We start from the raw sequence: 15402 nt of genomic DNA on the forward strand, positions 1-15402 counted from the left end.
ATACTTGGCCACTCTGCCGTGCATTTTTAACCCTTCTCGCTAATCCTCTCCACCTGCTCCAGTGTTTAGGAATGTTGCTGTTCCCTGGGCTATTTCCTACAGCCAGCCTCAAATAACCATATAAACCTATTCCTGTCTCCCCACCCCCTTAAATGTACAGCCATAATTTCTCTGGGAAAAAAAAAAAATACACTCAGCTAATAGAATTCATTCTCAAAAAGCCATATAAACACTCTCAAGGAAACTGCCTTTCGCAGGTGCTTCCTCCTGGCCAGCCACTTTCCAGTTTTGAGGTTGTGCTAATCTAGGTTGGAAAATAAAGGCACTTTCTAAGGTGGCCACCCTCCACTGTCCAGTCGCCTAGTTTCATTTCTTCCTACGTATGGGTTCCTAAGATGAAGAGTCAACGTTTTTTCATGGTTTAAAATAGAACCTATTTCTGATCCAGACACCACTCTTTTAGAACCCATCCATTCCCACTCCACCTCCTCTATTCACGAATCTAAAGTCATATATCATGGTCAGATATCATTAAAGTTAGATACCACTTTATTCCAAGTGAGGTTGCTAATTTACCGTGAAACTTTAGAAGACCCCCTAACCTCTCTGGGACTCAATTTCCAAAAAAACCTTGAAGCGATGCTTACGAAGAAAGGTGCAGTTTCCGCGCAGGCTACAGGAGGAGCTATCTCGGGAGGCCTCAGCCCATTCCCCGCCTCCTCCCGCCCCCTGCCTGACTCTGGTGCGCAGGCGCGGCTTCGCAGATTGGCCGCGCGCGGGAGCCGTCATTCGGTGGCGGGTCCCGACAGCGGGGCTGGCGGGCCGAAGGGAGGGAAGATGGCGGCAGCAGCGGCGACTGGTGCGGCCTCAGGGCTGCCGGGTCCAGTGGCACAAGGACTGAAGGAGGCATTGGTGGATACGCTCACCGGGATCCTATCCCCAGTGCAGGAGGTGCGGGCGGCTGCCGAGGAACAGATTAAGGTGCTGGAGGTGACAGAGGGTGAGTGAGGCGGGACCGGAATGAGGATGGCACAGACCTTGGCCGGCCACACAATCCGCTGACCGCAGCTCCGGACCGCTTGGGTTATGGGGAGCCGGAGCCAGTGGGTATCTGGGCGCCGAAGGCCGGCAGGCGAGAGTGGAGCCGGAAGCGAGGGGCTTATGGCTCTGGTGGTAGTGAAAGTCCCAGAGAGGGAAGGCGCGCCTGAAGGAGAGGGTCGGGGGAGGTGGAGCTTCGCGGAGGAGGGTTTGGGTGGAGACTTGAAAAGATTGATGGAGTCTGGGATCTGCAAAGGACCGAGGTGGAGCTAGACTCGCTTGCTGTTGGAAGAAGTCGCGCGGTCTGGGAGATGTTTTTGAGTTTAGCACTGGGGTCTTTTGCTGTACCATTCACCACATCGGTTGTACTAGGATAAGAGTAGGGGGAGCCACTAGTGGAAGTGGTAAGAGAGTAATGCCTTGAGGAGGCGGCTGTCCGCTTTGTAGATGTCCTCAAACAAGTTTCTGTCTCTGAGTGATAAACCTTGGTGGTGGTTGTCCTCTTCGTGTTTTCCCAGCAATTAAATACAGATGGAGCTGCTTCACTTTCCTGACCATGCTGTTTATTTTTTAAATAATTTTCACTTATTAAATAACTGTGTGTGCTTTTTTGGAGGAACCGATCATTCTTTGTCTTTGCTTCCCTGTCCCCATTCTCCAATTACATGCCTTAAAGTGATGGAGAATAAAATAACTATTGGTTTCAGATTTTCTATCAATTTCCTGCTGAGTGAGCCTTTGATCATCCTTTGTCTTTGCGTGTCTGTTCCCATCCTCCAATTATATGCTTTAAAGTGAAGAAGAAAATGAATTTGATCCTGAAGTTTCAAAGGAGAGAAAATCTTCTTGGTATTTATGTAAGGCATATACCTGATCCATCAGGACTTCACTGGAACTCCAAATCCTCAGAATCTCCCAGCTTAATGCAATGTTTCCACCACCTCTTAGACCTCTCCTGAGATAGGGGGAGTTGTCCATGGGTAGACCAGTCACACTCAAAACCTTGAGTTGGCCTTCCTACCATATTCATGATTCTTTTGAAAATAAGACAATTCTCCCTTTGATTTAATTTTTCTATTCCCTCACAAGATAAGAAGAGCTGTTGGAAACAAATTTCCTTCTGTTCACAATACATTGAGATTTGGGATCTAATAGGTTAAGGACATTTTTAATTGTAAGACTGATTGTTCTATAAAGTGACAAACCCTACTGGAGGAGGAACTGTTGGATAGGAGAAAGTTGCCTGAGAGCCATACATAGATTGATTGAAGGAGTTTTTATAGCCGCCTAGGTAAAATTCTTTTGTTCACATTAATATCTCTGCCTTCCCTAGATATGAAGGAGGAAAAGTGGCAAAGCAAAGACACTTCATCACAGTCAAGTTACTATTTGAATAAAGCTGAGTGCTTGGTATAAATTGGTCATAACTAAACCTTCCTTGAAGGATCCCTAACGTCCTGGTGCCCTGAATGTATGTCTAATACCTCACTATGAAAGGTGGACCATGGGTCATGTTTAAACTGTCCAATAACAGTTCTAATTCAGCTCTAATTCTTTCAACTTAGCCAAATGTTGTAGTCTCAGCTGGACGAAGTCAGTTATACACTTCTTGAAATCTTTTTGAAGTTCTAGTCTTCCCTTCTTCATCTTTTTATGTCTTGAAACCAAAAAGTAAACTTTGGACGTGCAGAGTGTTGATTTGATCTAGGCTACTGATGGAAACAGATCAACTTTCCCCCCATAACTTCTGGTAATGTGCTGCCGTACACACCGAGAGGTGTGGAAAGGCTTTGATGTAGTGACCTGATACTGAATCTAGCACTGAGGCATGTAGCTCACAGGTTTTAGATGTGGTCTGCAGGGTTAGGTCAAGTCTCTGGGTTAAGTGCAGTGCTTTGGACCCTTTTGGGGCTATTTGTGTCTGTCAACTGGTCTGATTCTATATGTATATGTATAAAAGAAGAACTAGACGTTCACTCCATTCTCTGCTTACTTTTAGCTAGAGGATACTGACCCATTTCTCAGCTATAGTATCCTGCTTCTCTCATTCTACCTCTTGTGGCCTTTAATAAGTTCTCTTTTGCCATTGGGTCTAGCATATCTCCTGTCTTACATTCTGTCTGAAGCAGATGTTTTCTCAGCACAGTGTAATATTTTCTTTTCCACCAGTCATTATTCTCCTTTACATTAAATTGTAGCGCCTGGCTCCCAGCCAGAATTTCACCAAATATCTGGCCTGATAAAACTGACAGGACATTGATCCTGCTGTTAGAAAATCCTGAAAGCCAAAGTGAGGACTCACAAATGAATGAACAAATCATTTATTGCTCTTTTGGAGGTGCTTTGTAGAGTGATTTTAATTTTATTCTAGTATGAGAAATCTTGCTCTCTGGTCATAGGAAGCATCTTTCTTAAAATTTGATGTTAATGAAAAGTCTGAGATTAGTATCTATTACTGTGTTCTTGAAATCTTTTGATGCTTATTTTGGTTTCATAGAGCCCTGGGTTAGGTGACAACCAGATTTCATTGTTTCCAGTCTCTCTGTCCTGTCAAATTACCAAACTGTCTTTGTGAGCCATTTATCACCGCCTCACATGGGAGACTGATCCCACGAGGTCCTTAAGAGTAACCAATGTGGTCCCTTTGACACAGCCTTCCTTGGCTGCCAGGTGATGACCCCTAGTCTTGAAGATTAAGTGGAACAATCTCTAATATGTGGGGAAGAGCACAGGTCAGTTGTTGCTCTTTGTTAAATGGACAGACAAGAAAAATTGACCTTTTGACCATATTCTGCCCTAGAGAAGAAGCCCTGGTGACAAAGTGTTTAAGCGCTAGGCTGCTAGCCAACAGGTCAGCACTTTAAATTCACAAGCTGCTCCACAGGAGAAAGATTGGCAGTCTGCTCCTGTAAAGATTTACAGCCTTAGAAACCCTGAGGGGCAATTGTACACTGTCCTGTAGGGTCACTATGAGTCATAACTGACTTGACAGCAATGAGGGTTTTATTTTGAGCTTCTACCCCAGAGGAGATTTTAAGACGCCATTATTTTAGAAAATGAAAGTTACTGGAGCCCAAATACATCCTGGTCATTTAAGACTGCCAGCTGACATTTTCAGAGAAATAACTTATCTATGATTAGTTATCATGTTTTTCCAGAATGGCCTATCTCTTAAGCCAAGGAAGTCAATATGTGAGAGATCCACCTGATTCATATCATAATGGGTCAATCCAGAAAGGATCAAGAGAGATAGCTTCATCAGTCTGATATCCTGAAAAGCTTTTCTGGGGACCCTGTGCTTACCATCTTCCCTCTTCTCTTAAAATCAGGGCGGGCAGGGGTAGGAGGGATCCGGCAAACCATTCTGAGTAGTTAAAGCCCATTGAATTAATTAATTGAGTGAATAAATCAGCGTTAATTAGAGAAGGAAATGGTGCTGGTAACCTTCTGATAGCACTCCCATCCTGAATTGAGAAGCATATTATTGAAAAGTTTGAAAGTTCCTATGCTGTATAGTCTTCCAGTAGATAGTTATCCTTTCAATATTCTTAGGGAGATTGAGATTTTGAGCTTGATCAGCAGGATTTGCAGGAATTGAGTTATACCTTAATAGAGTAAAAATCAAACAACTTCCCAATCTGTTAAAACTTTCTTCTAATTCCATTTCATATAATAGGCAAGGCCATATCAAGCATTATATAAATGTCATTAAAAAGACTAGAGAAGTTGTAAACTTCCCAAGTCTAATAGTGTCCACTCAGCTTCTTCTACTCTTTTTCATCTAATTTATGGTAAGATCATGACTCTTCAGAATGTCACTTCTTTATTTTTAGTGCATTTATGCTTTACTTTTTTAAACCTCAGAATGAAATCTCTTTTCTTCTTCATCTGTTTCTACTTTTCTGTAAGAGCTTCATCACTCAAGTAGTGGAATGATACTTAATTCTTCAGGCCAGCATAGCACAGACTTTTTATAGCTAGATTTAGACACTAGGTCATTTTCTTCTTTTACCTACTTCCTTTTGTCTGTTAAAAATAAAAGCATCTTTCCCCATCATTTGGCCTTGGCATAATCTTTTCTGTCTTGCTGTCAGCAGATATGTCACAGAGAATACATTTTTTTCCTTGCTTTCCGCCATGATTATATTGAACTGGGGTGGGGGGAATTCTCTCTCCCTCACATTTTCTGGCATTCAGATGCTGCCCAGATATCTGTGTTGATTTTCCCATCTTAGATGCCTAGAGCAATGACCCTGCTGGCTAGAAGTTTGATTTCTGGTTCTCATGGGCACTTTTCTGGCTCTCTTGCAGTATAGCATAAGCACTGTCCACCTGCGAAGGGAGGCCCTCAAGGATCCAGACGCACTCCTGGGCATGTGGCGGGCACTGAGCCGAGCGGAAGGCGGCCACGCTCGGAAAAAGGCCAGTGGTGGAGTTTTCTTTTTCCTTTCAGCTGTGGTTTTGTGATGCTTACCAACCCCCATGAGAAAAGGGAGACCTTTCTAGAGCTCTATTTGGAACTACCTCCTTTCCCAAACAATCCCTGTTCATAGTTCTTCCTGCTAGTAGCCTGCTAAGCCCTGACTGTTAAAGCACTGCCAAGTCTCATGTCTCTCTAGTAGACCCTTAAGACCAATAGCATGTATTTCTTGTCATTTATCCTTCATGTTCTCTTTTGGATTTCCCTTCTAAGCCAAGTTTTAGAAAGATAATGTTTTTGCCAAGTGGGGTGAAAGGAGAAAAAGGGTAGTAAGAATAATGAGAGTAGAGCAAAAGACTAAAAGACTATAGAGGATGAGTTAAGGAGGGCAAAGGAGTGTTAGAAGAGAAGTCAGGATATCATTGATATCATTTTGAATTGTACTGAAAGGTATAAACAGGAACCTGGAGTCAGTGAGAAAACCCAGATTAATAGAATGAGCCTATCCTTATTTTACCTTGGGAAAGGGAACTAAAGAAATTAAATTTCCCAATAAAAATGGCTTTAGAAAGCTAACTGCAAATACTGGGAAATGTTCTTCCTCTGGCTTCACTTTATAGATTGAATCTCAGTTTAATCTAAATTGGTCCTTTCCAAGCAAGACAAAATAAAACAGCTATATGTGTCTATGTCTCTTGTATTTTCCCTACTTAATCATCTCCAAAGTAAGTTGTCCAACTGTTCTTTCTCATGTTTTCTAGAGAAATTATGTTAAAGATACATTCAGTGAGATTGGAAAGCCCCCAACACGTACACACTAGCATGTACCAAAGTGCTTTTTTACAGATAAACTCAGTTATATTCCTTCAGAAAGTACTGTATGTATACTCTGTTAGGTGAGCATCTGTGAATAGGGTTTTTACTATTTAATAGGAGTCGGCAATGAATAGGAGCAACTGTATTGATTAGATTTAAGAATAATGGAACTCTGGTCACGTAGTGCCTAAGGTACTTGACTGCTAACCAGAAGGCTGGCGGTTCAAACCCACCAGCCACTCCTTGGAAGGAAGATGGGGCAATTTACCTCCATAGTGATACTGCCTCAGAAACCCAGGGAGGGGTCACTATGAGTCAGGTCCGACTCAATAGCACGTACAACAACAACAACATAAGGATTTTTTTTTACTTTTCTTTCTGTGTGTTGGTCTTATAATACAGAGTTCACCATATGCCATACCATCATTCACACCTAAGAAACAATTCCTCATATAGCTTTAAGTAAACCAAAGTTGTATGGATATGAAATTCTTCTGTGATGACTAATATCCATGTATTTCCGATGAGTATGTAGTCTAAGCAGAATAAATTGGGTTAAATAAAATAATAATTGTTATTTTACCTCTTGTATACCCTTATAACCTAATGCACATTAGGTCTTTGTCTGAAAATTTAGGGTTTCCAAACCAGAGTTAATCATTTGATCACCATTTTCTGAAGCTCTAGGAGCCTATAGAGAAGAAACTCTATTCTCCATTCTATTTAAAAATTTGTTTTTAGTTGATGATGATGGTATTCATTGAAGATTTTCTTTCCCATTAAGACTTTTGAGAAGAAATTGGGTTACTGAAACTTCAGCTTCTTCTTTCCTATGTGGAAGAAATAACCTTTCAGAGAAAATCCTTCTTACAGTGCTTGTTATAGGTGCAGATACACTGGACTCCACATGGGTCTTAATCTTCTGGTAATCTCTTGTTCTCACCATCCTTTACAATCTCAGTTTAATCTAAGTTGGTCCTTTCCAAGCAAGACAAAATAAAACAGCTATATGTGTCTATGTTTCTGGTATTTTCCCTACTTAATCATCCCAAAGTAAGTTGTCCAACTGTTCTTTCTCATACTTTCTAGAGAAATTATGTTAAAGACACCATTCAGTGAGACTGGAAAGCCCCCAACACATATACACTAGCATGTACCAAAGTGCTTTTTTACAGATAGACTTAAGTGATATGGAAGCAAGGTGGTTAGTAGAAGTTAGAGTGTGGTCTTTGGTAGTTTACTAGATAAGCTTAATTAATTGGTTGTATTAATAGATTGAAGCACTCCCAGCCACAGTGATCATCACCAATGTGTTACCTTCTCCTAGAATGGATATAGACAAAATGTGTTCATGCTAACCTTTTCTCTGAAAAGTTGTTGTTGTTGTTGTTGTTGTTGTTGTTAGGTGCTGTTGAGTCATCTCCAACTCATAGCGACCCCACGCACAACAGAACAAAACACATCCCGGTCCTGTGCCAGCCTCACGATCCTTGCTGTACCTGAGCCCGTGATTGCAGCCACTGTGTCTGTCCATCTCATTAACGGCCTTCTCCTTCTTTGTTGATCCTCTGCTTTAGCAAGCACGATATCCTTCTCCAGGGAATGGTTCCTTCTGACAACATGACCAAAGTGGGTGAAACGAAGTCTGGTCATTCTCACTTCCAAGGAGCATCCTAGCTCTACTTCTTCCAGGACAGATTTGTTAGTCCTTTTAGCAGACCATGGTACTTTTAGCATTCTTCTCCAACACCACAACTCAAAAGCATCAACTCTTCTTTCAGTCTTCCTTATTAATTGTCCTGCTCTCACATGCATAAGAGGCGATTGAAAGTACCATGGTATGGTAGTTACGTTTGTGTGTCAGCTTGGCTGGGCCTAGTTGAGTGGCTGGGCAGCTGGATGTAATATTCCCCATGATGAGACTGGTAATCAACTCCATGGTAGAATCTACTGTGAGCGGCTGAGTAGCTAGCTGCCTTAGGGAAGTGATCTGCTTCCTGTATATAAGGAGAAGCCTTGGGGAACGATCTGTCGCTTATGGCATGCTTGAACTCTGCATGTAGCCATGTCATTGTTCAGCAGCCTGCCATGCTCTATTGACCTTAGGACTTTCAATGGACTTGAATTAATGGCCTGCTGTGTGGTTTGGTAACATCGGGACTGTGCCTTTTTACTTGTCAACCTTGGGCTTGTCAGCCTCAGCAGCCAGCAGCTGTCTGAGTGAATAAAAGCCTCTAGCTCCAGTGGGCCAGGAGCAGGAGGCAGAGCTGAAGCCCAAAGTTGAGGGGCTTTCATCCAGCCCCTAGAGCCTGGCACTTTGAACTTGGACTTAAAGTCTCCAAACTGTAGGAGAATAAACTCCAATTTCTTCAAGCATCCCATTTGTGGTATATTCTTGTCAGAGCGGTACTAGGTAACCAGAACACATGGCTTGGGTTAGGTGCACCTTAGTCTTCAAAGAGACATCCTTGCTCTTCATCACTTGAAAGAGGTCCTTTGCAGCAGATTTGCCCAATGCAGTATGTCATGTGATATCTTGACTGATGCTTCCATTGGTGTGGATTGTAGAACCAAGTAATAAGAAATCCTTGACAACTTCATTCTTTCCCCTCCCCACCATGAAGCTGTTTGTTGGACCAGTTGTGAGGACTTTTGTTTTCTTTATATTGAGGTGTAATCCATACTGCAGACTGTAGTCTTTAATCTTCATCAGTAAGTGCTTCAAGTCATGTTTACTTTCAGCAAGCAAAGTTGTGTTATCTGCATATCACAGGTTGTTAATGAGTCTTCCTCCATTCCTGATGCGTTCTTCTTCATGTAATCCAGCTTCTCGAATTATTTGCTCAGCATACAAGTTGAATAAGTATGGTGAAAGGATGCAACCTTGACACACTCCCTTCTTGATTTTGAACCATGCATTATCCCCTTGTTCTGTTCTAACGACAGCCTCCTGATCTATGTACAGGTTCCTCATGAGTACAATCAAGTGTTCTGGAATTCCCATTCTTCTCAATGTTATCCACAATTTGTTATGATCCACACAATTGAATGCTTTTGAGTAAACATCTTTCTTTGGTTTCAGCCAAGATCCATCTGACATCAGCAGTGATAGCCCTTGTTCCACGTCCTCTTCTGAATCCAGCTTGCATTTCTGGAAGCTGTCTGTCAATATACTGCTGCAACCGTTTTTTAATTATCTTCAGTAATATTTTACTTGCATGTGATATTAATGATATTGTTCGATAATTTCCACATTGGGGTCACCTTTCTTAGGATTGGATACAAATACGGATCTCTTCCAGTCAGTTTGCCAGGTAGTTGTCTTCCAACTTTCTTGGCATAACCTAGTAAATGCCTCCAGTGGGGTATCTGTTTGTTGAAACATCTTAATATGTGTTTGTCAATTCCTGGAGCCTTGTTTTCACCAAATCCTTCAGTGCAGCTTCAACTTCTTCCTTCAGTGTCATTGGTTCTTGATCATATGCCACCTCCTGAAATGGATGATCATCAACCAATTCTTTTTGGTACAGTGACTCTGTGTATACCTTCCATCTTCTTTTGATGCTTCCTGCATCATTCAGTATTTTGCCCATAAAATCTTTCAGTATTGCACTTTGAGGCTTAAATTTTTTCCTCAGTTCTTTCAGCTTAAGAAATGCCATGTGTGTTCTTCCCTTTTGGTTTTCTAACTCCAGGTCTTTGCACATTTTGTTCTAGTAACTGGCTTTGTCTGCTTGAGCTGCTCTTTGAAATCTTCTGTTCAGCTCTTTTATCTTGTCTTTTCTTCCATTTGCTTTAGCTACTCTCTGCTCAAGGGCAAGTTTCAGAGTCTCTTCTGACATCCATTTTGGTTTTCTTCCTTTCTTGTCTTTTTAATGACCTCTTGCTTTCTTCATGGATGATGTTCTTAATGTCATTCCACAATTCCTCTGGTTTTTGGTCATTGGTGTTCAGTACATCAAATCTGTTGTTTAAATTCAGGAGGGATATTATCAAGGTCATATTTTGGATCTTGTGGACTTGCTTTAATTGTGTTCAACTTCAAGTTGAACTTGCATATGAGCAGTGGATAGTCTGTTCCACAGTTAGCTCCTGGCTTTGTTTTGGCTGAAGATATTGAACTTCTCCATCGCCTCTTACCACAGATGTAGTCAGTCGGATTCCTGTGTTTTCCATCTGGTCAAATCCATGTGTATAGTCATCACTTATGTTATTGAAAACAGTATTTGCAATGAATAACTCATCAGTCTCAGAAAATTCTGTCATGCAATCTCCAGCGTTATTTCTATCACCAAGGCCAAATTTTCCAACTAATGGTAATTCTTCTTTGTTTCCAACTTTTGCATTCCAGTCACCAGTGATAATCAACACATCTTGATTGCATATTTGGTCAATTTAAGACTGCAGAAGTTGGTAGAAGTCTTCAGTATCCTAATCTTTGGCTTTGATGCTTTGTGTGTAAACTTGAATAATAGTAGTATTAACTGGCTTTCCTTGTAGATGTATGGATATTATCCTATCACTGACAGTGTTACATTTCAGGATGGATCTTGAAACAGTCTTTGTGATGATGGAGGCCACACCATTCTTCTTCAAATTGTCATTCCTGGCATAGTAGATCATATGATTGTCTGATTCAAAATGGCCAAAACCAGTCTATTTCAGCTCACTAATGCCTAGGATATCAATCTTTTATATGTTTCATTTCATTTTTGACAACTTCCAATTTTCATAGATTCATACTTCATACACTCCATGTTCCAATTATTAATGGATATTTGCATCTGTTTCTGCTCATTTTGAGTTGTGCCACATCAGCCAGTGGAGATCCCGAAAGATTTACTCTATCCATATTGTTAAGGTCGTCTCTACTATGAGGAGTCACCTCTTCCCCAGTGAAATTTTGAGTGTCTTCCGACCTGATGGGCTCATCGTCAGACAGTGTTTCAGGGCTGTTTGTAAGGTTTTCCAGTAATATATCAGTGTTTCACTGCTATTCATAAAGTTTTCACTGGCCAGTTGTTTGAGAAGCGAATGGCCTCTTCCTTCTGAGTCTGTCTAAGCCCAGAAGCTCCACTGAAACCTCTCCACCATGGGTAACCCTGCTGGCATTTTGCAACACAGTAGCTAGCCTCCAGCCTCACAGCAACACATAACCCACCACAGGACGACAAACTGACAGATAACTTCGTCTCCCTGAGTTGTTCCCAACCTCTCTGCACCTGCCTACTTCAGGCACCGGCCTTAATGTAGAGCCACACCCAAGCGAAAAGAAGCCTCCAAGCCCCTGGCCTGCCTACCCCAGGCCCCGGAAAAACATAGAGCTACTCCCAAGCAAAAAGCAGCCACCAAGCCCCTGGCCTACCTTCCTCAGGCCCCTGCCTTAATGCAGAGCCATCCCCAAGCAAAAAGCAGCCTCCATGCCCCCAGCCTGCCTACCTCAGGTGCCGGCCTTAATATATAGCCACCCTCAAGGGAAAGGCAGCCTCCAAGCCCCTCTGAAAAGAGTAGACTTAATTTCTCAGGTTGATGAAAAAGGAACCCCCAAATTATGGCAGAACCAGTATATAAAATTTGCTTGGTCTTCATGTTTTAGTGACACTTCTGATTGGTGCCAGTGTGGAATAATGGAAAATGCATGATTCCTTTTCCCTTTTGTGAGCTTGAGTATTGCCCTACTTGTAAGAATGTATTTTCATTAGAAGGATAATTGTTCAGATTGTTTAAGCTTTGTAGTTTAACTTGTTTCAAACTTTTTTTTAGTGGATATAGTCCAATTTGGCTTCCCACCCCTATTCAACTTAAGTTCTATCTGTGTGTCTGCTTGCAGACTAATTTTGTTACTGTCATTGCAGGATTGTGTGTGTAATAGTATTTACCTTTGTTGCCTTTAATTCTTACGTTACTCTCAGTGTCTTCCTCTGCCTTGTTTCAAACTCAGAAAAAAAAACAAAGTCTCATTTTATTCCTCAATATCTTTTTTACACTATATTATTGAAGATTTTTTTCATCTTGATCTCATTTTGAAGTGATGATCCAAAAATTGTACCCTTGCCAAGACAGTTAATCCACATGATAGTGGCCTAAAAAAAATACTGTAGATCTTGTAGATCTTGCTGAAGGAAGTCACCAGAATTGTTTAGCTATGTCCAGGAAGGACAAGCCTGGGTAGACATTGATATTCTCAGCAGATTTGAGGCCAGGAGGTTAGCATCCATTATCACACTACGTATCTGAAGTCAAAGAAAAGTATGTTAGGGCCTTGCAAGTACTCTGTCACCTTTCTCTTTTAAATGGATTCCACACCCTTATTTTATAGTGCTTTTTCCCATTAAACTTGAACGTTTGTATCTAACAGGTCTCTCATATGACTCATCTTTGTTTTAGAGTCAGCTCTGAAAGTTAACTCCCATATCCTTGGGTTGTAGATACCTGTTGTTTCTTCTATTCTTAAAATGAATTTTCTACACTTGCCAGTGTTAAATATGAAAATGTCTGAACTAACCAAACTAATGCTAGATATTAGAGTGGATTTCCATATCTTTAGGGAAAATTATGCAGATTTTAAGTATTTGCTTGTTTTATTTTTGTTTGTTTGTTTTAAGAATGTGGCTTCTTGGTGGGGACCAGGTTTGTTGGTCCAATAGAGCCTGGTGTAACCACTGAGACTATGGCCCCTAGCTGCCCTTCAGGTCTGGAATTGAACCCACAACTGTGGTTTCCAGCCAAACAAAGTACAGGCATGTGAGTTAAACATTTACCTCAAGTAGACACACACCCTGGAGAGAACAATCATGGGAGAAGGAAGGGCTGCTTATGCACAGGGAGATAGCTCAGGGTGCAGAAGAGTATGAAGGGATGGACACTGGGAGGAGGTAACTATGGGGAGGAAGTGGGAGGGGAGCTGCTGCATTATAAATTTTGGTCAATGACATGAGACAAAGTATATGTGAACTGCTGTATGAAAAGTGAATTTACTCTGTAAATCTTCACCCAAATCCTAATTTAAAAAAAAAAGAATGTGGCTTCTTTTGTGATAGTCTTATAAAAATTATCATTCTTTTCTTAGTAGGAAGCCCTGATGGCTCAGTGGTTAAGTGTTTGGCTACTAACCAAAAGGTCAGTCGTTTGAACCCACCAGCCACTCAGCAGAAGAAAGATGTGGCTGTCTGTTTCTGTGAAGTTTACAGCCTTGGAAACTATGGGGCAGTTCTTTCTGCCCTGTAGGATCATTATGAGTCAGAATGAACTTGATGGCAATGTGCCAAAGGAACAAGGAGGCCGTGTCTTCTGATCTCTTATAACCCCACAAGAGAAAGATAGAATCACCATCAGTAGTCCACCTGCAAGGCCAGACATGATGCCTCCCTCCAGCCCTTTCGCCAACCCTGACACCAACTGTTCCTCCTGCAGCACCCACCACCTCTCTGCTGGGTTCGATAATTCGCTGCAGTGGCCACACACAACTCACAGATTGTGGAGTTTATTAGGGAAGCAACAGGCTACAATTCAAGTTCAGGAACATGCTCAGTCTCAGCCCATCGTCTCAGCTGACAGTCTCTCTCTGTCTCTCTCCCAGCAGTGCATGTCTCTCGCATCTCTCTCCCAGCAGCACATGTGCCTCGTGTCTCTCTCCCAGCAGCGCATGTGTCTCGTGTTTCCCAGCAGTGCGTGTCTCTCGTGTCTCTCTCTCAGCAGTGTGTGTCTCTCATGTCTGCCAGCTGACAGTGAGAGATTCCTTCTGCCTCTAGAAGGGCGCCTTTTGAGCTTGGCAGAGTGCCCACATTAACCAATCCCAGCATCAAAATTCTGTACACCTGAGAGAGAGAGAACTTCCCAGAAATTGCTTCCTGCCACTCGCAACAGAAATACCCCAGGTAGATAACTTTAACAATCAGGAGCTACTTAGTTGCTCATGGCAAATTCCACCACAGAATTTACAAATACTTATGGCTAGAAAAGCCACACTGTATAATTTACTACACTGCACAATGTGTTAAAAAATTTTTTTTATTTTCTTCTTAATGACATGGTAAATGCCATGTTGTTGTTGTTGTTATGTGCCGTCAAGTCGGCCCCGACTCATAGCGACCCCTCCTTGGGTTTCCGAAGCAGTATCGCTACGGAAGTAGAATTGCCCAACCTTCCTTCCGAGGAGGGGCTGGTGGGTTTGAACATAGAAATGTGTTAAAAACTGAAGGTTAAACTAGGGGAGTAATAAGAATGGACTGAGAATCTAAGAAGTAATAAAGAGCATGAAATTAAAATATAAAAAGTCAATAGACTCAAACACAAACAATAAAAAAGTAGAGGACATAATGGTTAAAAAAAAAATTAACAAAAGCAAGAAACAGATTAAGTAACCAGGAATAAAATTAGTAGGAAATGAGCAAAAACCCATTCGATGCTCCTCAGAAGACTTTATCAAACGAGTAAAAAGATAACATTACAGACTGAGAGGGGAAAATATATGGGAACAACGTATCCAGCATATAAGGATTAATCTCTTAAATATATAGAAAACTTCAACAGCAAAAAAGACAAACCAATTAAAAAATGAGCCCAGTCCAAACCATAATGATGGTAATCTCACCCCCTGCTAACATGGTACTGATTAAAAAAACAACAAATGCTGCAAATGTATGGGGAGATTCCACTGCTGGTGGAATTTTAAAATGGTACAACCACTATTTGGTGCTTTCTCAACAAACTAGAACTACCAGCAATCCCACTGATGGATATACACCCTAGAGATGTAATATTAAAGGCACAAACAGACATATGCAGCACTATTCACAATGGCAAAAAGATGGAAACAACCTAAAGTGTGCAACAATGGATGAATACATAAGCAAAATATGGTGCATACATGCAGTGGAATACTGTGTAGCCATAAAGAAGAATGAGTTCTCAAAATACAGTGTGGATGAATTTGGAGGACATTGTGTTGTTGTTGTTGTTAAGTGCCGTCGAGTCGTTTCTGACTCATAGCGACCCCATGCACAGCAGAACGAAACACTGCCTGATCCCACGCCAGACCCACAATCCCTGCTATACTTGAGCCCATCATTGCATCCACCGTGTCAGTCCATCTCGTTGAAGGCCTCCCCCTCTTTCGTCGACCCTCC

At 41.7% G+C, this 15402-nt stretch overlaps 1 protein-coding gene across 1 annotated transcript in view; it reads left to right on the forward strand.

The window, feature by feature from the left end:
• Nucleotides 1-837: 837 nt before the first annotated feature.
• IPO9 (importin 9) overlaps nucleotides 838-15402 on the forward strand; it is a 71592-nt gene continuing 57027 nt past the window's right edge. Inside the window, exon 1 of the mRNA XM_007941126.1 lies at nucleotides 838-1000. Coding sequence (XP_007939317.1) covers nucleotides 838-1000 — 163 coding nt within the window. The remainder of the gene's footprint in view (nucleotides 1001-15402) is intronic.

The sequence above is a fragment of the Orycteropus afer genome, unplaced genomic scaffold, assembly GCF_000298275.1.
Source record: "Orycteropus afer afer isolate SDZICR_OR568_19922 unplaced genomic scaffold, OryAfe1.0 scaffold00075, whole genome shotgun sequence".
Classification (NCBI taxonomy): domain Eukaryota; kingdom Metazoa; phylum Chordata; class Mammalia; order Tubulidentata; family Orycteropodidae; genus Orycteropus; species Orycteropus afer.